The sequence below is a fragment of the Notolepis coatsorum genome (assembly GCF_963971535.1).
Source record: "Notolepis coatsorum genome assembly, chromosome: 1".
Classification (NCBI taxonomy): Eukaryota; Metazoa; Chordata; class Actinopteri; order Aulopiformes; family Paralepididae; genus Notolepis; species Notolepis coatsorum.
The window spans coordinates 5,927,836-5,952,743 of NC_140165.1; the positions used below are offsets into that span (position 1 = coordinate 5,927,836).

At 42.2% G+C, this 24,908-nt stretch overlaps 1 protein-coding gene across 2 annotated transcripts in view; it reads right to left on the reverse strand.

The window, feature by feature from the left end:
• Positions 1 to 390: 390 nt before the first annotated feature.
• LOC311228351 (uncharacterized protein) overlaps positions 391 to 24,908 on the reverse strand; it is a 66,496-nt gene continuing 41,978 nt past the window's right edge. For both annotated transcript variants that reach the window (XM_084314261.1, XM_084314260.1), the window contains exons 4-7: positions 21,178 to 21,684; positions 15,275 to 15,406; positions 12,987 to 13,034; positions 391 to 4,824 (exon numbers count right to left, since the gene is read on the reverse strand). In XM_084314261.1, the coding sequence (XP_084170387.1) occupies positions 4,187 to 4,824; positions 12,987 to 13,034; positions 15,275 to 15,406; positions 21,178 to 21,684 (1,325 nt within the window). In that variant the 3' untranslated portion in view covers positions 391 to 4,186. The remainder of the gene's footprint in view (positions 4,825 to 12,986; positions 13,035 to 15,274; positions 15,407 to 21,177; positions 21,685 to 24,908) is intronic.

A 24,908-nucleotide genomic window follows, 5' to 3' on the forward strand; every position in this document is an offset into this window, starting at 1 on the left:
TGTGTGCTGGAGAGCGTGAATGCAAGTCTTGTGGCTAGCTTCTGATTGATGGCGAGCTAGCACCCTTTTCCCATTACTTTGAACCATGAACTAAAAGGCTTGTTATCATACAAACAAGGGACTAAACACGTTTCGCAATTATGCCACAACAATATGGAACGCCCTACCCACAGCCGTAAACAAATTTGAATCCTGTGTTTCCCACAGGATTTAGTGAGACTGTGGTGGTGGGTGAACCTCGGGCCCTCTAGGCATCAATCTGGTGCACTTTGAGAGCAAAATTAAGAGGCTAGATCTATGATGAACGTTGTGCTCAAAACACAAAATCGACTAGACAGACACTAGAGCATACATTTGAGCCATCAAAGAAATGAAGCAAAAGTGGTTACCTGTGTTGAACTAGTTTATTTTTTAGAAAATAAAAAAATAGACTACGACTACTACCACTGCCAATACTACTGATACATCCCTATTGGCAAACTTTATAAAAAAAAAAATAAAAAAAAATAATCAAATTGACGGAAATCCGGCTCAAGACGGAATGCTTTAATGCCTGTATTTCCTAGTGAGTCATGTTGCAAAGATTACAGATGTCAAAGAATAGTTGGGAGGGACGCAATCTTTCAAAACTTAGAAATGCATTGTTGCATCTATATTTAGCACATTTGATGGAATTGCAATAGCAAATTAAATTTTTAAATACAATTACCACCAGGCAGAAAGGGGCATTTCTTTACTGAGGGAAAAAGGGCAAGTGCTCAAGCAACCCTTGGGCCCCATTAGGGGTGGGGGAAAAATCGATACGTAGTAGTATCGCGATACTTTGCGTGGCGATACTGTATCGATACAGGGACGCCAAGTATCGATATTTAATTATTCATAAAAAAATTAAATTATGTAAGGAAGTTGCATTGTTCATTTCAATACCTGTAATAGTACAGTAGTCCACACACACTTGCATTCAGTTAAGTTGGAATATGACTGTAATACGAACAGTTCAGTTTGTCAGGTACATGCAACACAGATTACAGTGTTTACATCTGTCTGCTTGAGAAAATACCATGTTCTGCAATAAAAATTATTGAAGTGAGATGAACAGACTGAACTTTATTTTATTAGATAAAACATGTTGACAGTTTTACTTTGCAGTAAAAAAAATAAAAATAAAAATCGCAATATTCGCAATACTATCGTATCGCGGCTCAAGTATTGCGATAGTATCGTATCGCGAGGTCTCTGGCGATTCCCACCCCTAGGCCCTATGCGTGTCAGTTTACAGTCATGTTGGAAGAGAGACAACTATTGTTGGAAGAGAGGACTAGAGAGCAAGGCTCTATTAAAACCATGAAAGTGGTGTTTGAAGATGAGTGTCAGAAGTTCTTCAGATGCAGATCACATTAGTTGGATTGCTGTTCAGGATGAATGTGTTGTTATTGTAAGCATGTTGATTATTTTAAGCAGATTACACAATTTTAGGGGTTGACACCTGAATGAATATACTGGAATATATTGGTGCTTCTTTAAATCTTGAGATTGTCTGAAGATCTTCCCATGCTGGTCAGTGCAGGGCTTCCCCCCTGTATGAATGTGCTGGTGTGTCTTTAAATTGAATGATCAAATTAAATGTTTCCTCCACTGTCTTTAACACTTTCAGTGCCCATCACGTCATATGACGTTTTATAAGCCTGAATGCCCACGACGACAATTATCGTTTTATTTTTTTATTAGCGATCTGATTTCATATTTCATCAACCGAGTCTCCCGTTGGTACACCAGCCCCATCAGGAGCTCAGAATGGAAAAAAGCGCCCCCTATCGTCTATCCCTGAGTAACTGCACGTCAGTCGCTTAGACTGACCTGGGATCAGTGGCTCCCTGAGCTGGCAAGAAGTCTGATGAAAATGGAAGTCATCGCGGGACAGGAATCAGCCTGGAATATATATTCACAGTAGCCAATCGATAGTAGACAGTAGTGATTGATTTTTGGAATGGCGATCAGGAATTGGAATGATCTTTTTGGAGAACATCTGATCTGAGGTAAGGAATCTATTTTACCAGTCTTGGGATAATCAGAGTTGTATTAGCTGAGATATCAACGTGTCCCCTATGTGTGTGTGCGCGCGATCGCTGATGAGGAACTCAGATAATCGATTTTCAGCTTGTGGCCCCGGCGTGCATACGTACTAGGGCTGTCCCCGACTAAGGATTAGGATGGTCGACTAGGATTGGCCAAAATGTGCCGTTATTCGACTATTGGTCGACCAGTATAATATTTTAATTTTTTTTTTGAATTTGTTATCATTCCATTTGGGCTGTGGGGGGTGCTTAATGTCTGAAGGAGTCGACTGAAGGCTTCTTGTCCTCTGCAAAAGCATGCAATTGGTCCACTGATGGATACATCTTGATATTCGTGGGGCGGCGTGGCTCAGGGGTAGAGCAGGTCTTCCAATGATCGAAGGGTTGGTGGTTCGAATCCCGCTCACGCCCATGTCCATCCCACTGCCGTTGTGTCCTTGGGCAAGACACTTAACCTACTTGCCTCGTATGAATGTGTATGCAAGTGAATGAATGTTGGTGGTGGTCGGAGGGGCCGCAGGCGATGATTATTCGCCACGCTTCCGTGAGTCTGCCTCAGGGCAGCTCTGGCTGCAATTGTAGCTTACCACCACCGGTATGACTGTGTATGAACAAATAATGGACTCTGTACGCGCTCTGGGGTCACTGGGGTGTCATGAAGAGCGCTATATAAATCCAATCCATTATTATTATTATTATATTTGTCTAGTCTAGTGTGTTCATTAGATGGGTGAAATCCTCTTTCACTGCCTCTGTGCCTGTTTTCGTAGGCAGTTAGCCTCTGGTATGCGTGCCATTAGCGTTAGCCATGCTTCTAGGCCTCTTTTCTTTTGGAAAAAATTATAAAAATAAAAGAAATATAATTTAATTTTAATTTTTTATTATTATATTCGACTAAGAGGTTGGCCAGTCGGCGTCTATATTAATCCCAGCCGAAGAGTGCTTCGCGTTTCTCTGATTGGCCACGACGCCCATGTGACCGCGGCGCGCGGCAGAGCGGAAATAGGCTGCTGCCTCCGCGTCAAGAAAGACAGACAGGCATTCTATTGCCATGCTCTGCGACAAACTCTAACCTTAACCAACTCCGAAAGAAAGCCTAAACTTAACCCTAACCTTAACCAACTCCGAAAGAATGCCTAAACTTAACCCTAACCTTAACCAACTCCGAAAGAATGCCTAAACTTAACCCTAACCTTAACCAACTCCGAAAGAATGCCTAAACTTAACCCTAACCATAACCAACTCCAAAAGAATGCCTAAACTTAACCCTAACCATAACAAACTCCAAAAGAATGCCTAAACTTAACCCTAACCAACTCCGAAAAAATGCCTAAACTTAACCCTAACCATAACCAACTCCGAAAGAATGCCTAAACTTAACCCTAACCTTAACTTAACCCTAACCTTAACCAACTTCGAAAGAATGCCTAAACTTAACCGGCGAAAGAATGCACGTTTATATAGAGATAAACGTAAAAAAAAAAAAAAAAAATTGAAGCGATTCGAACTTGTCACCACCGCACCGCAGGCTCCACAGCAAGGCGGCGAACGGGTTGAGCTGACAGTCGATGGCAAAACAGGGGGGATTACGGCTGCATAATGAAGCTCTGCCGCGGGGCGTGTCGCGACCAATCAGGGAAAACGCGGAAGCACTCTGCAGCACTCTTCGGCTGGGATTAAAGAATAGGCGGCCAGTCGACTACGGCTCCTTTCGACAGATTAGTCGACTAATCGATAATAGGAGTCAGCCCTAATACGTACACATACTATCGATAATCTAGCGTTTATTTGAAAACGATTCATAAATAGGCTGAAAAATTACAACGTTTGTGTATTCTAGAATATTCCAGTAACGTCTTTTATCATGGAATCTTTTTCTATTTTCCTTGAAAACGAGGGCTTTTCAAAATGCTATAAAACGAAAATGAACCGATAAAAAAACAATCCGCTTCGACAATGTTGACTGGAAAACGAGTCATTGATAAGCGACGGGCAGATTAGACACATAGCCATCATTTAAAACATAGATTAGGCGTTATTAATGCTAACATTGAAGTGGATGGTGGGCATTCAAGCACTAAATCGTGCGCCCCCTGCTGGCACTGAAAGTGTTAAGGCTTATGAATGCCCTTGTGTCTCTTTAAGCTGTCTAATCTACTGAAGCTCTTCTCACACTGGTTACAGCTATAGGGCTTCTCTCCTGTATGAATGCGCTTGTGATTCTTTAAGTGCCCATTTAGACTGAAGCTCATTTGACACTGGTCACAGTTATAGGGCTTCTCTCCTGTGTGAATTCTCTGGTGTATTTTCAGAGCAAACAGTTGACAAAAGCTCTTGTCACACTGGCCACAGGAGTAGGGCTTCTCTCCTGTGTGAATTCTCTGATGTTTTTTCTGATCAGACAGTTGACCAAAGCCCTGTCCACACAGGTCACAGGAGTAGGGCTTCTCTCCTGTGTGAATTCTCTGGTGTAATTGCAGACTAATCAGATGACTAAAGCTCTTTCCACACTGGTCACAGGAGTAGGGCTTCTCTCCTGTGTGAATTCTCTGGTGTGTTTTCAGAATACTTCGATGACTAAAGCTCTTTCCACACTGGTCACAGGAGAAGGGCTTCTCTCCTGTGTGAATTCTCTGGTGTGATTTCAGATCACTTTGACGACTAAAGCTCTTTTCACACTGGTCACAGCAGAGACCTTTTCTTCCATCCAAGCTTCTTGGTTTCTTCTCAGGCCTGACAGGACAGCTATCTGGATGGAGATAGTGATGGAGAAGAGTGTCAGAGGAAGGAGAGAAAGATAATTGGTTATTTTATTCAGCTTTAGTTTCTATGAAAGAGGTTTATAATGGTATGTATCTTGGTTTTATAGTTTAAGAACAGTGTAGTCCAGAGTCATCTACAGTTATAGACTTAAACCACTTTGTTTCAAGCACCAGTTAGTCAACAGTTTCTGGAGCAGGAGTGGTTATCGTGGCTATGGTTAAGGTCAGTTTAATTTAGTCAGGCTTTAGTCTCATGTTATGACAGCTTAAGTGTCACCTTATGGATAAAATATTACATCACGCTATGGGAAATTTCATATACCGGTATTCGTAACAATATCACGATATAGTATGTTTTCTGTAAATTGGATGAAACATTTGTCTACAAAATAACCACATAATCCATGACTACTTTTGAATAATAAAAGTTTAAACTAAATACAAATTAAAGGCATTTTCTCTTTTAATTTGGAAGCAACGTTGAACAGAACGTGATGCTCATGTTTCTTACTACAGACCCAGAACCATGTACTGAATACCTCTTCACCTACGACTGAACTCCTGTACATGGCACCAACACTAGGGCTGCAACTACCGGTAACCATTATTTTGTTATCGATTCATCTAAACTATTAATTTACCAGAAAAACAACAATTGATTCCATTTGCTATTTAATATTTTAAAATGTTTTACTAGTATCCTTATGCCGGCCCGCCTGGCATTTTCATCCGGCCCACTGCCTCACCTAGGAGCAATTCAACTGGTCTGTGATGGAAAACAAGCGCACCTCGTGCAAATGTCCCGACTTTAAGCAAACGCTGAGCATTGTCTGCACCGGCATCGTGTTTTTGTTGAATAAAATCAGTCAGTCATCCGTTTTCACTCGACCCAAGTCGTGGTTATTCGTTTTCATCCAATTTTACTTTATCAAGTGGATTATTGTTCATTCATCAGCCTACACTTTTGATCAAAATATTAACCACCAGGACCAGTTTAACCTAGAATTGCTAATCAGGTGACCAAAGCGTCCTCTTTTGCCCGGACACCTCCACTTTCCACACCCTGTCCGGGGCGTCCGGTGGGGTTTTCTAAATTCATGAAAATGTCCGTCACACGCAAACAGAGGAAGCGGACAGATTTGATTCTGCTCACGAAGTCAAAGCAGAAGTGTACATTTACAGATGAACTGCAGAGGGAATTCCCAATGTACCGCCCCGGTTGGGACAAGAAGCGGTGTGCAACGCTTGACCATATGTTTCCGTGTGTAATAAAAGTGCCGGAGATCTCAAAGCTCACATGGAGACAGAAAAACATGAAAACGCATGATAAAATATTTTAAAAGCTGTGCGAGGCGAGTTTGACGGCAAAGTTGACATCATGTATGCAGCGAGACATTTAAAAAAAAAATGTATCCACTTTTTCTCCTCCTGTTTTTCTGTGTTTTTCTCCCATCCCAATTTTTGTCGTTATGCCAATCCCCCCCCCCCCCCCTACCCTTCCTGGTCGTTGCTCGCATGTGCCCCCCACTGGTCGGTCTAGGGAGGGTTGATAGATACTATCACATGTCCCCTCCGATACACATGGAGTCAGCCAGCCACTTCTTTTCACCTCCCAGCGCGGACTCTCATTGGTGAGGTGTAACGTGTGGGAGGCTCACACTACCCTCACCATCTCCCTTCCCCGCTGTGCAGGCGCCCTGACCGACCTGTAGGAGTCGCTGTTTACAACGACCGGAATACCACCCCACCGGCTTCCTTCCCGCTGACTCTGCCAATCGAGCCAGTGTGACGGCCGGCCAAGCCGGAGGCAACGCCGACAGCCGGATTCGATACCAGTGTCTCTCGCGTTGGTGACGAGCGCTTAGTCCGCTGCGCCACCCAGCCGTCAGAGAAATTTTATTATTGAAAATTATTCATATGTTTTCGGGACCCTGGAACTCTGAAGCTATAAATCTGAATGAAAAGTTGCTGTTTAACTGCGGACAGGGCCAATTCTCCACTTGCACAATGGGGAGGCGGCATATCCGGTTACGTCACTGTATGCCCTGGTATGTAATAGATTCAAGAGGTTTATTTGTCACATACATAGTATGTATGTGACAAATAAACCTCTTGAATCTTGAGCGTGTAGGCTTCTTCCAGTCCCATCACAATACATAGACTTTAGCAACTTTTCTCCCGTCAATTAAACAACTTTATCGTCACTTTTTTCTTTTTAAATTACTTAAAATGATTTAATAAGCAAACATTTGTAAAGTGTGTTTCTCAGCGGGGTCTTTTAAGGTTTTTGGGCTGTATTTCATGTACAAAAGTTTAATGTGTACTAAAGTTTCACTTTACTTAATTTCTAAGATTAGATTGGATAATTTAGTCCGGAGTCCGGACTTTGAGAATGCCCGTGTTAGACCTACAGTATAATACTGCCAGCTGCTATAACAAAACCAAAAACTATCGGTATCGGCAGTGTGTCGGCCGATATGGCTCAAAAACGTGATCGGGGCATCCCTAACGCCTACTATTTATATGAATGATATCGTCTCTGATATTGTCAGTATCATCTCTATGCGGATGACACTATCGTCTATTGTGTTGTTCACTATGTACAACTACCCATTACAAATTTACAACTCTCATTTAATACTTTGCAGGATACGCTTGTTAATCTTAAACTGGTACTCAAACAAAACAAAGTTCATGCTCTTCTCTAAAGGTAATGTCTGAACATTTGCATATACTGTATCTACTGTGAATGAGTATTATTTTTATTTCTTATTATTATTTTTTTTTAATCCTCTCTTTCTCCAATTTTTCTCTGTTTTCTCCCAATCCCAATTTTTTGTCGTTGTGCCAATTCCCCCCCTCCCCTACCTGGTTGTTGTGCGCATGTTCTCCTACTGGTCGGTACAAGGAAACCCTGAAGTCATCCGCACGCTTGCGGCGACAGCCAGTGACTCTTTTTTCACCTGGCAGCGAGGACTCTCATTGGTGAAGTGTAACACGTGGGAGGTCACGCTGCCTTCATCAAGTCCTGCCTCCACTGAGCAAGCGCCCAGACCTGAAGGTGTCGCTGTCCACAACGCCAGATTCCCACCCATGACTTGCCCTCCCCCTAACCCAGCCAAACGGGTTAGTATAGCGATCAGCCCAAGCCTCAAGCAATGCTGACTCCGGGAGTCGAGACCGCAGCCTCTTGCATTGGTGACGAGCACAATCTCCGCTACGCCACCTGACCGCCCCTGAATGAGTATTATTGAGAGTTAAATAATATAAATACAGGGTTCTACGCTAACCTTTTTCCCAAGGAGCACATGTGCTCCTAAATGAAAAATTTAGGAGCACACAAAGAAATTTAGGAGCACACAAATATTTAGGAGCACAGTGAAAATATTTCAAGTAACAGTTAAATTTTTTTTCAAAAATAAATGTACATTTGTACTGTGCGTGCGTGTGCAAACGGGAACGGGACACACATCTGTGCAATAGCACATACCACCAAAGTCACTGGCCCACTGTGTGCGTGTGTGTATCTGCGTGTGCAAACGGGAATGGGACACAGACATTTGAACTATTAAGTGATTAATGCCTACTGTGGCAAAGTTGTAGCCAACAACTAGGCCTAATAAAAAACGCAGTGACATTGAACTACTGCTACAAAAGTAACAGTCACTTAACTTTAGCTTTTGCCAGGGCTGTACAGTGCGACATATATATCGCACGTGCTACAGCAACTTCCGTCTGTGCGATGAATGGATTTACTTCAGTAGCACTGGTGCGATAGGCATTCGGTTCATATAGATACTCTTATTTTGAAAATCCTGTCGCGGGTCTCATTTCTGCCCAAGCGCAGCTCCAGCTATAATAACTAATAACATTCTCCCTTCTCTGTGTGTGTGTGTGTGTGTGCGTTTGGAAAAATCAGATGAAGTCAGACGAGTATATTATATTGATAGTAAATGTACTGAGGGTGGACAGATAATGTTGATATTTAAACATAAAAAATACAATACATAATAAATGTATTCATGATCATGAAACATAAAACGGTTGCGTGTTGAGAGTTCCAAAACATTTAACTTAAAGTTTAAAGCTCAATATATCAAAACTTGGCACTTTACAGTGAACAGGAGGTCTGTGTATTAAAAACAATAGATTGTTTTTCCTTTAAAAGTCTGGAAGAGGTAAAAAAAAATGTCAAATGATATTTCCGGCCTTTTTTGAGTTGATCTAAATGTTACTGATTGTGTTAAATGGGCTTATGTTATGATATAGTCTCATATCGATTGCAGGCACCTGCATCGTATAATATCGTGGCATATATCAGCAAAGGGCAGCTCAAAGGGCAGCTCTGGCTGCAATTGTAGCTTACCACCACCGGTATGACTGTGTATGAACGAATAATGGACTCTGAAGCGCTCTGAGTCAGAGCAACAGTCAGTCAGAGAAGAGCGCTATATAAATCCAATCCATTATTATTATTATAAATATCGTATTGTTGTCCAAAGAATCTATATCGTATCGTGATGAAACTGGTGATTCCCACCCCTAGTAGAGTCCATACACCAAACACCAAATCCCATAATTCCTTACACGTAACGTGTCTGGCTGTGTGACGTCAACTTGTCAGCATGAAAATGACAACCAAACATGGCACTGCAACTAAATAACACAAATACAATAGGCACATTTGTGACTGTTACAAATATAACACGTTTTATACTTGTGCTACAAGATTTTGGCCTGTGCTACAAAACTATCAACCTCTGTAGCACCAGTGCTATGTGCAAAAAAGGTTAACGTACAGCCCTGCTTTTGCCCCTTTTATGCATACAAAGCCTATGTTTTGGCTAGTGTTGCTCTTCTAGAAAAATTATCCTTTCAGGGTTGCCTATTGAAATACTGTACACCTCCAGTACAGAAACATTGTTTATGAGTTTGCGTGTCAGGTAGATCATTGATTGACAGTCGATTCTGCTAATTACGTCACACCACTTGCACCCACCTCTGCTGTTCTTACCATCAATCGGAAGCTCTCATTTGATTTTTTACTTCCGGAAAGTCCGCCATTGCGCTACGCGAGACTTTTCTGAGACAGTAACATTAAGTTAATGTAACTTATTACAAGGGAGTTTTAACATTCGCCAAAATGCTTGATTGTGATTAGTCAATAGCGCTCCATTGCCCATAGCAGTGGTCAATTATTTCTCGATAATTCACCGCTGCTACGGGCAACGCGCAATAATGACCGCTGTTAGGGGCAACAGAGCGCTATTGACCAATCACAATCAAGCATTTTGATCGCAGTCACGAAAGCTAAGCTTTACCATTATGCACAGCTGCAGTACATCAGGTGCAATCAAGTCCACACACCTGCCGGCGATGACAGAGGAGCAACAGAACAACTGTGTCTGCATCTGCATTTGATCTCATTTTGTCGATGGTGTAAAATGAATTATGTACCGGTATATTGTTAGTAAGTTAGCCTGTCTGTGGTGGATTATGTTGGCGACACGATGGACATCAATACTTGGAATCGCGATCAGATAATTGGAATATTCTTTTTGAGATACATCCTAGTCATGATATCAATCTTGCGTTGATCCAACCATGCCTTCACCTCGAACCGAACATGTATGTGTGTGTAACGTTACTCCACAACGTATGCCGTTGATGACGATCAAAGCATCAAAAAACGACCCCCCCCCCCCCTATCATTGCTGGGTTATGTACTTCTATTCTAGGTTAGACATTTTATTTCATGCTCAAAAGCCCCTGGCTTGCACATCGCAGTCACGAAAGGGGCTAGCTCAACCAGTGCACTGTGCACAACAGCACACCAACCCAACTGACGTTACCACAACACTTGGCGGTACTTCACAGCACTGTCGTAAGACCACCGACACCGCGCTGTCTTAAAGGAACAGTGAACACCGTTGTGATGCCTACCCAGATCCACAACATTAACGCGGCTTGACAACCGAGGTTCAAAGTTAACTTGATTGATTGATTGAAAACTTTATTAAGATTGCAGAATGGGAACAATACAGTACGGCTCAATACACACAATTGTTAAGGGGATGCAGACCAGAGAAAGACTTTAGTCTTGTTTACATCAGGGTCCCCCATTTTCAATTCAGTGTGCACACGCACAGTATAATATGCATGTGATAAATAGTTTGTTAATAAACTCGTGTTACTTGAACAATTTTCACTGTGCCCATGTCACCCCACTTCTTAGAGACCTGCACTGGCTCCCCATAGCTGCACGTATCCGCTTCAAGGCCCTTGACCTAGCATACCGTGCGGCAAAGGGAACCGCTCCCGCCTACCTCCGGTCAATGGTCTCTAACTACACACCCTCAAGACCCCTACGCTCTGCATCTTCTGGCCGCCTCAGACCTACTCCTATCAAAGCTCCGGGAGGGTCATCAAAGAGAAGCCGCCTATTCTCAGTCCTTGCCCCACAATGGTGGAATGAACTACCCACCCCAGTTAGGACAGCCGAATCCCATCCAATCTTTCGCCGTCGACTAAAGACGCACTTCTTCAACCATTATCTGAAATAATAATAAAAAAATATATACAAAAAATCTAACCCTAACTAACCTTACTGTCATGCACTTCTCCTAATAAACTAACCTACACTGTAACACGCAACACTTTGATGAATATTGTTACTCAGCTGATAGAGTTGTACCCTTCCTGATGACCTGTCGTACAGAACTTGTAAGTCGCTTTGGATAAAAGCGTCAGCTAAATGCTGGGCTGTATGTTAACTTTTTTTGCACATAGCACTGGTGCTACAGAGGTTGATAGTTTTGTAGCACAGGCAAAATCTTGTAGCACAAGTATAAAACGAATTATGGGATTTGGTGTTGGGTGTATCGATTCTTTGGACAACGATACGATATTTGCCGATATCTGCCACGATACGATACAATGCAGGTGCCTGCAATCGATATGAGATGATATCATGAGCCCATTTAACACAATGAGTAACATTTAGATCAACTCAAAAAAGTTAACAAAAATATAATTTGAAAAAAAATATTTGAATATTTCATACATTTAAATGAAAAACTATTTATTGTTTTTAATACAAATAGACCTCCTGTTCACTATAAAGTGCCACGTTTTGATATATTGAGCTTTAAACTTTAAGTAAAAAAAATTTGGAACACACAACCTAAAACTCCTTCCTCTCCCAAACCGTTCCTGCAATTGTTTTATGTTGCATGATGATCATGAATACATTTATTATGTATTGTATTTTTTATGTTTAAATATCAACATTATCTGTCCACCCTCAGTACATTTAGTATCAATATAATATACTCGTCTGACTTCATCTGATCTTTTCAAACGCGCGCACGCACACAGAAGTCCCCTCTGCTGTCTCTCTCTAGTCTCTATCGCTCTGAACAGGGTTTTAGCCTGTTGTTAGCTTATGCTAACGTAACGTTAAATCCGGTCTTAAACACGACATGGTCATAAAGGAATGGCGAGGATTGCAAAGCATGTTATATGCATTTGACCCGTTGCGGAATAAAACAGCAGGGATTTGTTTTGGGTGGCGAAATAAGCACACTATCCTTGCTCCGTTTCAATGTCCGCGTTCCAGTCGCTACTGCTACTACTGAGACGAGTCCTGCTGTGTTGTGAGCTGAGCGGATATGAGTCACGACACCACGGATTTTCAAAATAAGTATTGAAATGAACTGAGCGTTGCTAGTTGCCGGAGCCATAGATATTATAGCTGGAGCTGCGCTTAGGCAGAAATGAGACCCGCGACAGGATTGTCAAAATAAGAGTATCGATATGAACCGAATGCCTATCGCACCAGTGCTACTGAAGTAAATCCATTCATCGCACAGACGGATGTTGCTGTAGCACGTGCAATATATATCTCGCACTGTACAGCCCTGCTAAATGACTAAATGTAAATGTAGTGCTGGCTGAGCAAAGAGAAACCCAATGTTCGCCCACTCGCAGGCAATTTGCAAAGGACGACAACAAAACAATAAAGTATATTAATCAGCAAGTAACGTGATCCATCTGAAGGGGCAACCAAACATTGAGAACGGTGATGCCTGTGGTAATGAGAGGATGCTGACTGATCTGTCATCAATCATCACGGATCACAACAACATACCTCTGGAAAGATCCAGCAGTACCTTCTCCTCCGCGCTGTCATTCCGACCTGTCAGTGCACACACAACACAAATGAGATCAACTAGAAGAATACAAGAAGAATACAAACTGTCTAACGCCTGTCCCGGCTCCCTGCGAGTGGCTGCCTCGGAGTGATGACCGGAGTGTTGGACGACCCGTGATGAAGACCGGGAGGATGCAAACCTATCTGCGCCGCCCTTTCGCCTCAAATAGATCCGCTATCAGCTCCATCTTTAATCTTTCAAAATGTTCAGTTGCTATCGCTATCAGCTATATCTTTAATCTTAATCTTTCAAAATGTTCAGTTGCTATCGCTATCAGCTCTATCTTTAATCTTTCAAAATGTTCAGTTGGTATCGCATGCACTTATCTGTGTTTCACTACACACATGAGTGCATGCCTACCAACTGTTCACCTGTGTTATTGCAACACTACTATCACCAACATCTAAGAAGGGAGATCCCCCCTTGAATGGCCCTTCTAAGGTTTCTCTCCTCCACATTGCCTGTGGTGCATTTTTTCCTATTGCTAGGTTTTAGTGAGTTTTTCCTTACCTTCGCGTGGGGTATGTCTGGGAGTGTTGCATTTATTTATTTTGCATTTATTTAAAAAGAAATTGGACTTTATGGTGTTCTTGTTTTGTTCTTGACTTATTGCGATTTTTCTTCTTGACTTGTTTAAAGAAGACGTGTCCGGCCCATGGGGTCATTAACGTGTGTTGTCGGGCCTTACAAATACATTTGATTTCATGCATTCATGATGAAACATAATACCTATGATATAGATTTGATTTGAGAATAATAGCTGGTCCAGGCAAGAAACGGCAACAGTTATAGTATAATACACGCATAAGGCTATTCCTCAGCATTACCCCAGACCGATCTAAAAACACACTTATATTCACCAAGGTATAATGCACGAATGTATGCATGGTAAAATTATTGACCGGAAGAAAGTCACTGTCAAATGACCATAGTATTGTATCCATAGCTATAATATAGAATATAGTTATAGCTCTACAAACAAGGTGATGGACTCCCATCTTTTAAAGCGTGGCAGTGCTTAGACGCGGCCCGAAAACAGCAGTCAATGAGTTAATGCTAGTAACACAATATTTATGTTGTTTTCAAGAGCCAGAAATATTGACTTTGATAATGTGCAGGTATCTACTGTGAGTGGCTCTTGTATAGAGAGTCACCAAGTATAAATATCTTGGCCTGTGGCTCGACGGGAAATTTACATTTAAGTTTCATGTGGATAATCTTGCCTCTAAACTGCGACAGAAAATTGGTTTCCTGTACAAGAAATTTGGTTTCCTGTACAGAAACAGATCCAATTTTCCTCTAATTAGTAAGAAAATAATTGTTGTTCTTATCAGTTTTGGAATATGGTGATGTAATTTATAGGCATGCTGCGGCATCAGCTCTTAAACCTCTGGATTCTGCATATCAGTTAGCTCTTAGGTTTATTAATGGTGACAGATACGATACTCACCATTGTGTCCTGTGTGATAGGGTGGGTTGGCCTTCTCTTGCAGAAAGGCGCAAAAAACTAGGGCTGACCTTCGATTTATTTTTTTGGAATTTGAAGCTTCGGGGCCGAGATTCATTTTAATTCACTGGTCTTCAGGCTGCCAGAACACAGTTCCGTGTGGCAGAACGATGCAAACGATCAAATACTTTGCCTAAAACGACCAATTATATATATAAAAAAAATATTATTTTCTTTTTAATTTTTAAAATGTTTTATGTTGTGGGACTTGTACAGCACTTTGTTCAACTTTGTCAGTGCTGTAAAGTTTAAACCTTTTTAAATATTAGACAAACAAAACACATTGCTTTCATGAAATATTGTAAGGCGTCATTTGAGGCTTTATAAAAGCAGCACAATGAACACAAATCTGTCAGTGCCGAGTCCGACCTCATCTTAAATAACAAACAGCATTGCTTGTTGTAGTTAACAAAGAGAGGCAGAGTTGATTTTGCACAATTGAATAATTTTTTAATAATCAAAATTTATTTTCATATTCGAATCCCATGCCCATCGAACGAAGCTTCGAAGAATTTAAGACAGCCCTACAAAAAACAGTGGTATTTATTTATTTTAATTTCGTTTTTTTTTTATATATTATTACTCTTTTGTGTTTCATTTTCTGTGAATATTGCTTTTATTATGTACCGTTTACATTTGTACAATCGTCATTTCTGTAAATGAGGGAAACTTCAGAAGCTTAAGATTTTTAATACCCTAGAGAATAAACATACACACCTGACTGGTCCTTCGGTTTCAGTTTCTGTTTTGTGTCTTTCTTCTTCTTTGTCATGGTCTTGATCTCCTCTAATCCATTTTTTTCTGGTGAGAATATCCAGCATGATATGATCCTTTTAGAGGTCATCACATCTGAAATGAAGAAATAAAAAAAATGGTTTGATAGAAACAAATTATCATTGCACTTGAGCAAAACTAAAATTATGTTATTTGGAAACTGTAGATTAAATACTCAAGTACAAGTTAAAATAAATTATGTGATTATTGAAAGAGTTTATGAAAATAAATTCCTAGGTGTAATAATAGACTATAAAATCTGTTGGAAACCTCACATAAAACATGTCCAATCTAAACTGTCAAGAAGCATTTCAGTCAAGTAAAGCACATTCTGGATAGAAAATCACTACATTCTCTACTGTTCACTAGTTTTACCATATTTAAATTACTGTGCTGAAGTCTGGGGAAACACTTATAATTCTACACTACAACCACTTTTTATACCCCAAAAAAGGGCCATAAGGATAGTTCACATTGCAGGTTATCGTGATCACACAAACATATAATTTTTAAAGTCAAAAACATTAAATTTAAAACGGCACGATTAATGTATAAAGCAAAAGGTCATGTACTTCCAGGAAACATTCAAGAACTGTTCTTTGATAGGGAGGGGGGTTATAATCTGAGGGGAGAACTCAATTTAAAAGTTCTAAATGTACGCACTACCATGAGAAGACACTGCATCTCAATATGTGGAGTGAAACTGTGGAACAGTCTAAATGTGGTGCTAAAGCAATGTCCAAACATGAGACAATTCAAACTGATGTATAAGGAAATTATGTTCACGAGGTACAGGGATGAGGAAGGGACTTTATATTCACAGGTGTTTACTTTTTTATTTTATTTCTTTTGTGTTTTACATATATAGTTTTGTTTAGCATATATATATATATATATTTTTTTTTTATGTTTAAAATAGTACACTCATTTGAGTAGTGGAAAAGGGGTAGGATTAAATAAGTGTATACTTCTTCCTACTCCTTTTCGAACATGTAAATTGAGTTATGTTTTGCTTTTGTTTAGTTATTATTTTGTTGAGTTATGTTTTGATTTTGTTTAGTTATTTATTTGTGTTTGTATTCATTTACATGTTCGAAATAAAGATTTCAAATCAAATCAAAAATCCTCCTCCCCCTCCTCTTCATGGCCCACAGCGAGTCCGTCTGAGGTAGTGTTGGTGTCACGCCTTCAAGAATAACCAGAAGAAGAACTCTTAAAAAGTATTCCACTCAAGCTACGTGTGATTGTGAGAGTGTGTGAGAACTAGACTCAAGCTACATGTGATTGTGAGAGGATGTGAGAACTAGAACTAGACTAAGGCCTTTTTTTGATCCACTTTTTCTCCCATTTTCTATATTTTCACCCATCCCAATTTCGTATCATCCAATTCAACCCTCCCCTGTCACGAACGCTGTTTCTTGCCTCCCACAAGCCGGCAGCAATGTGGACTAAGTCATACATAGCACAAGTCCCCTCCGGTACTTGAGGTAACAGCAGTCGCATCTTTTCACCTGCGCAGCTCGATCTCTCAGTGGCGAGGAGTAACGCGTGGGAGGCTCACGCTGCCCCCGACACTTCCTGATTCTACTGCGCAGGCGCACCAACCGACCTGTAGGAGTCGCTGTCCACAACGCCCGATCCCCACCCATCAGTTTCCCACCCCCTAATACGGCCAATGTGTATTAGTACGGACGACCAGCTAAACTGAAAGCAAATGTGGAGCGCTGGGCTCGAACAGGCGAGCCCAGCGTCTCCAGATTTCGTGGCGAGCGCCTTGCCCACTACGCCACGTAGCCGCTCCAGACTAAAACGATTTTGATCTTTTTCGTTTTTGTTTCGTTTTAAGGTTTCCGTAAAAACAAAAACGTCTCAAGATAATAAGTGCGTGCCACAAATTTACAAAATAAAATGTATTTCCTGTTTTAGCTCTTTTATTTTGAAAACCCCAGACCGGAAGTCTTATAGTGTCTGCTGCTAGCACCTTAACTTGTGTCGGCCGGTTCTGTGCTTTTCGAGAGGAGAGAAAGACCGCGGCTCACATGCACATAACTACCTGTTGGAATAAATGTATTGATTGATGTTTAACTTGTCCCTGTGTGTGTCCAGTCATTTCGACTAGCAAACGTCTGTGTTTAACGTTACCTCAGGATACCACTGTCTATTGTATTTAGTTGGTTAGCTATTTAGCTAATGTGGATAGCATTTTGAATAGCATCAATGCTAGCTGGCTGGAGCTTTATTTACTAAAATATGGAAGCTTTTTAATCGTCACAGTAAGAGAGGATCTGTCATGATCAACTGAAGGCGTATGCTATGGAACAATAATGTGTTTGGGTTTTCAGAAAAAGGCCAGCTATGTGACGCTAATTATTTAGCTAATATTGATAGCATAGCTTGCTGGCTACAGCTCAACACCATGCCATGGGGATACTATTTACTAAATTATGGAGGCTTTTTAATCGTCAAGGTAAGAGAGAATTTGTCATGATCAACTGAAGGCGTATGCTATGGAACAGTTTGCCGCAAAAGCCCGATCAGGCTCAATAGCTTCTGCACCACGAACGCAACTACTCTGTGCGACGCCATTGTTGTTGTGATGTTGGCTGAGAGTTTGCGCATGCGGGGTAAGGGAGAGGTGGGCCAACGCGTCATCGGTTCAGGAGAAGACGCGTATCGCGTCTTCAGGCTGCCAGAACACAGTTCTGTGTGGCAGAACAATGCAAACGATCAAATTCTTTGCCTAAAACGACAAATCGTTTTAGTGTGGACATGGCCTTGTAAGAGGATGTGAGAACTAGACTCAAGCTACGTGTGATTGTGAGAGGGTGTGAGAACTAGACTCAAGCTACGTGCGATTGTGAGAGGGTGTGAGAACTAGACTCAGGCTAGGCCTGCCGCGATAAGCAATAAATCGATTAATTGCCGCGATAATTAAAATTAATGCAATGATTTTGACGGGCGCGATTAATTGCTATTTGCGCGTTTGTTTTAATGAGGCGGAACCAGTGCCCCTTGTCAGTCACTGTCCGTGTTGGGAGGCGGGCCGCTGGCTTTACTACAGAGCACAGCAGCTCCGTGGGGCAACGCCACATAGCTTAACTACATTTCTCAATAGTGTTGCTCCTGCTCAGTTTTTACGTTTGGCGCCTCCCACTGAGACGTCTGAGCGCCGTGTGACGGGCTATCAAATAGTCATGTGAAAACCGAAAATCATGATCCAATTCTTTAGCGGAGTTCTCACTCGCTGTCTCAGCACAGACATGCAGCGCACACCGCGCACTGCTGCTGCTGCTGCTACCCCCTCCCCACCTGTTTCTGTTTCTGTAACTATGTAACGTTAGTTAGCACTGCTGCTGCTGCTAATGCCTGCATGTAAACAGAGGCTATTGCCTCACCGTGACGTTAGTCTAGTCAGTGTGGGACCTTCGTGAGATAACGTTAGCTACCGTTACAAAATGACCCAGTCAACTATTCACTTAGTTTAATACACGAGGCATTGTGTAACGTTATCCAGCCGGCTAGCTACGGATAGCTCCCGACATCAACAAATCCTCCAGCAATAGTCCAGTGCATAATACCTCCGTTGGCTAGGTAACTAGTCACTACGAAATGTCGCAGTAAACTATATAGTTCACTGAGGCGTTGTCCCAACGCCATCCAGCAGTAGCTACAGATAGCTCTTGGCATCAATATCCTACAACAACAACAACAACATGCGTATTCGAGTCCCTGGTTTACATCGCATGAGTGAGGGCTGCTGACTAGGGTCCAGGTGCAGCGCCGGGGAAAAGTCTAAAACACCGGAAAAGACGGAGCGGTGGGCTTCAAAATAAAAGTTTGGGGAAATAAATGTCTAAAAAAAAAATTCTCTAACCGGTCGCAATAATATCGCTTATCGCGATATTTTCGGGGGCAATTAATCGCCCAGCAAAATGTGTTATCGTGGCAGGCCTAACTCAGGCTATGGTTAGACTAGTGTATTCCTGGCGTTTTTTATACGTTTTTGACGACGTTTGATGTCCTATCTACACAGAAATGCGTTTTTTGGCGTTTTTTTGTGGATACGGCTGAAACGCAAAATTGTGTTTGAGTTTGGAGATACGCAAAAAAAAACGAATCGACAACAGCGTGTAGTCAGCACGCTAGCCGTTGTTGCGAAAACGCCCATGCGCAGTAGATACCATCGCGTGCCCTTCCGGTGACAACAGTGTGTGTGTTTGGGACATAGCTGCTCCATGTCCCAAATAGCTTCAGCTACCATGTGTTGTCAAGTTATTGTTATAAGGACCCCAGTCCAAGCTACAACAGTCTGCATTCCCTTAACAATTGTTTGTATTGAGCCGTATTGTATTGTACCCATATGCAATATGTTAAATAAAGTTTACATCCATTCATTCTGCTAGCATTACCGATTGCATGAGCAGCTGGCTAACGTGAGCTATCAGGATTCAGACCCTGTTAGCTCAGAGCTCCTCTTTCAACTTAACAAACATTAAACAAAATGGCCCAGTCATCTATTCACCTTTGTTTAATACACACAGCGTTGTCTCTAATGTTATCTAACTACTGATAGCTCGCGATATCATCAGTTTTGGTGCTGGCTAAGTAGCGTGAGCTAACGTTAGCTTCTAGCCACAATGCTATATTGTTATAATGGCATACTCCATTGACGTTAGCATGCAGCTAACAATGCTACCGATCGTTTTTTAGACTAAACTATCCGCTCTTGGTGGTCACTTGTGTTGATGTTAGTTTTGTTTCATCAACAAATGACAGGCAGAACACACAGTGAATGTATCCGTTTTGTTTATTGCACTTTTATTAGGCTTTGGTGAAAAAAGAATTGCTGCATTGAGTAAATAGGCAAGATGGTGGCGCGGCATAGGCGCCTGCCTTATTGACATTTTCTTTGCTGGAGCTTCCAGGAAGTGTATTGGCACATTCGTTCTGATTGGTTGAAATTGCCTTCATGTTTGCCACCTACTGCCACCTACTGCTTTGGCAGTGTACTACATCAGTGTGCTCGGGTGACAAAACGAAAAAAAAAAACGAAAGTGTGACTCGAGGCGCACGACGTCGCGGCGATACGCATATGAAAACAATACGAAGATGATACGAAAGGTGTAACCGCAGCCTCAAGCTACGTGTGATTGTGAGAGGGTGTGAGAACTAGACTCAAGCTACGTGTGATTGTGAGAGGGTGTGAGAACTAGACTCAAGCTACGTGTGATTGTGAGAGGGTGTGAGAACTAGACTCAAGCTACGTGTGATTGTGAGAGGGTGTGAGAACTAGACTCAAGCTACGTGTGATTGTGAGAGGGTGTGAGAACTAGACAGCAGAGGTTCCCTTTAACGACACCTTTTCACCACATCCCTACTCCAGTCACACGGCTCGGCCAGCCAGCTTGGTTGCCACACAAGAAGTTTAATAACCAAATGAACGGCCTTATAGGGACTGCTACCTTATAATGTCATGTCTGTCATGCACTTGTCGTAATAAACTAACCTACACTGTAGCACTCAACACTTTGATGAACATATTACCTCAGCTGATAAGAGTTGTGCCCTTCCTGATGACTTGTCATACAGAACTTGTAAGTCGCTTTGGATAAAAGCGTCAGCTAAATGACTAAACGTGAATGTAAATTGAGATGTAATTAACACAACATCACTGGTGACATCACTGGTGGCTATATTCAAACTCGTTTACAAACTAAATGAATGTGTGCAAAACTGTTTTAGACATTTGAACGTATGCAAGATTATATGCAAAATAAAATCAGCATCGTTTTTTTTGGTGAAGTGCCCCTTTAACCTGGAGCCCTGATGTGACAACAAACACACACCTGGCTGGTCATTCTTCTTCGGTTTCTTTTTTGCATCTTTCTTCTTCTTCTCCTCAGCAGCAACCTCTTGGTCCTCCACAGCGTCTCCACAGTACCTCCACAGTACCTGCCCTGCCGCTGGTGTTACGCCCCCTTTCTTCCTCTTCTTTGGCAGCTTTGGTTCTGCATCGCCGTCCTCTCCAGCTCTTCTCTTCTGGGCTGCCGGTGTCTGTGTCTGTGCCAGTGCCGATCGGCTCGTCCAGCTCAGTCTCTTTTTTGCATCTTTCTTCTTCTTCTCCTCAGCAGCAACCTCTTGGTCCTCCACAGCGTCTCCACAGTACCTCCACAGTACCTGCACTGCCGCTGGTGTTACGCCCCCTTTCTTCCTCTTCTTTGGCAGCTTTGGTTCTGCATCGCCGTCCTCTCCAGCTCTTCTCTTCTGGGCTGCCGGTGTCTGTGTCTGTGCCAGTGCCGATCGGCTCGTCCAGCTCAGTCTCTCCTTGGCTTTCGCCTTCTGCTGCAGGTTTCCTGTACAGAAACAGATCCAATTTTCCTCTAATTAGTAGGGATGCCCCGATCACGTTTTTTGCCACCGATACCGATCACCGATCGTCGTGAGCCATATTGGCCGATACCGATTGTTTTTGATTAAAAAGAAATTAAAAATTATTTTATATAATTTTTTTTTTTTTTAATAAAATATATATATTATATAATTAGACTTGTATTATCTGCGAGACATCGCCACCACGCAACAAGTCAAAATGCTCGCTATCTGCAAACAGCTCCACTGTCTGTGTACTCTAGTAGCCTCCAGCCCTGCAGCTGGACCCTATTGGTAACGTTACAGTTCTTTGGTCATTTCACATTCATCAAGCCCTCAGCTCGAATACGCAGTGAATCAATGTTATAAGACATTGATATCAAGAGCTATCTGTAGCTACTGCTAGCCGGCTAGATGACGTTAAGACAGAACTTTAGTTCAATGGGACATTTCGTTTTGAACAGAGAACTAACGTCAGCTAACGCAAGCTAACGGAGGTATGAACAGTGGCGGCTCGCCACCGGGGGCGCTAGGGCGCTGACCCACCTGTTAAATGAGAGAAGAAGAAAAAAAAAAGTTTTTGTTTTATAGCCCTATAAATAATATAAACATGTTTAAAATGAATAATATTTACTCGTTTTAAGTATGTTTGTGTTTCCAATGCACAATATAACTTAATTTTACAAAGATTAATAATAGTTTTCCTGAACAGGAAGTGACGATTCTGTCTGATAGACCTTTTCATTACCGTAGCCCAGGGAGCGAAATTTACTTTTTGACTCACCGGCCAGTGGCGGGTAGATGGGAAGAATCTACCCGCCAAGCATATTTCTTACCTGCCAAATTTTTTTGATTAAAAAAAATATATATATTTTATATACATTTTTTTTTAAATAAAATATATATTATATAATCATACTTGTAGTTGTATTATCTGCGAGACATCGCCACCACGCAATAAGTCAAAATGCTCGCTATCTGCAAACAGCTCCACTGTCTGTGTATACTTGAGTAGCCTCCAGCTCCAGCAAGGATTCTCTGGCGATGCAGCTAGACCCTATACTAATACTCTACATTCAGCATGCAAGGATTCTCCGGCGCTGCAGCTGGACCCTATTGGTATAATATTGCGGTTCTTTGGTCTAATCACATTCATCAAGCCCTCAGCTAGAATACGCGTTGAATCAATGTTATAAGACATTGATATCAGGAGCTATCTGTAGCTACTGCTAGCCCGCTAGATAACGTTAAGACAATTTAGTTTACTGGGATATATAGATCTAACGTGAGCTAGCTAACAGCTAGCTAACGAGGGAACGGAGGTATTATGCACTCGAGTCGACTATTGCTGGAGCATGTTGATATCGACAGTAGCTAGCCAGCTAGATACCGTTAGACAATGCCTCGTCATGTATTAAACTAAAAGTGAATAGTTGACTGGGTCATTGTTTAAACAGTAACGGTAGCTCATGTAGGTCCGATCTAGACTAGAGCAGACTGCTACCATTCTGAGAGCTTAACGTTAGCACTAGATGCTGCGGGCGAGCTGCTATCATTCTGAGAGCTTAACGTTAGCACTAGAGCTGCGGGCGAGCTGCTATCATTCTGAGAGCTTAACGTTAGCACTAGATGCTGCGGGCGAGCTGCTATCATTCTGAGAGCTTAACGTTAGCACTAGATGCTGCGGGCGAGCTGCTATCATTCTGAGAGCTTAACGTTAGCACTAGAGCTGCGGGCGAGCTGATATCATTCTGAGAGCTTAACGTTAGCAGTGGCACTAGAGCTTCGGGCCGCTCTGTGTTGATACGAGCAGAAGCCAATAGTATCCCGCTGCAGGGCTGGCCCGGCTGGGCGGATATGACTCGTTGCCACGTTTTTTTTCAAAATAAGAATATCATACGAACCGAATGCTGCTAACTGCCGGAGCCATCGATATTATGACTCTAGCTGCGCTTGGGCCGGAAATGAGACCCGCACAGATTTTCAAAATAAGAGTATCGTTATGAACTACACGTCTACACGCCACACGGCGGGCAGGGCTCTCAGTGGCAAGCGCCAAAGGTAAAAACTGACCGTCCCTGGCGGGCGGCAGGCTTTAATTTCGCCCCCTGCCGTAGCCGCAGGCATTTCTCCTCGCCGTATTTCTCTCTGGGCTAGGCGTGGAGTGCGCATGCCCGCCGTGCACTGGTTCATCGCTGTATCCGTCGCAGCCACGCGCTTTGCGTTGAATATGATGTATTATGATGGAACTCGGGCGCTGGTTTGAAACGACCTAGCAAGCAGCCGAGCGTCTAAAAGCTCTGATTGGCCGACGCGGTACTTTCCGTAACCGCAGTTTGTAACATGAGTTTATGCTGTTGTTGTGTTGTGTGATGCAGATATTTGTCTTGGAGCGTGATGGCAAGTTCTTTCAACGGTTAGGCTTAGGCACTCTTTCAAAGTTGGTTAAGGTTAGAGTTTGTCTTAGAGCATGGCGATAGAACACCAGGTAGTTTGCAGGCTGTTCGAGGCGGACATGGACAAAGGCACTCACAGTACTTGTTGGCTATTAACAAGCTATATTATGGATGCAGTGTGGAGGGACATGCATGGACAATGGATGGACATCAACACAGGCTGGATGGACAATGCCATAGAGTGGATATATACTTTATCAACAAGCCCTTCTGCCAACAACAAGGTAGATCAGCGATCTTTCTCTCTCTCTCTCTCTCTGCCACTCAGATAACGCTTCTCTCTCTCTCTCTCTCTCTTTCTTTTGGATTGAAAATACGTGGATTATGGCTTGTTCAATATAGTCTATGTTTGAATGAATGAATGAAAACTTTATTAACAGATTGCAGAATGGGTACAATACAGTACGGCTCAATACACACAATTGTTAAGGGGATGCAGACCAGAGAAAGAAGTTAGTCTTGTTTACATCAGGGTCCCAGATTTTCGATTCATAGCGATAGTTTAATAGCTAGCCTTGGCTCGTTTAACAATATGCAAAATATGTGTACAGCCCTGTACTCATACTGAAGTTATTCTTGGTATATAATACTTCATATACTAGGTCTGATTGTGTAACGAATCGATTCCACGTCGCGCTGTGTGTGAGAGAGAGAAGGAGAGAGAGGGAGAGATCTGCGTGTGTTTGGAGACGGAGCGAGTTTTGTTTCTAACTTTTCTATTTATATATTGTGTTTCAAGTTGTGAATTAGAC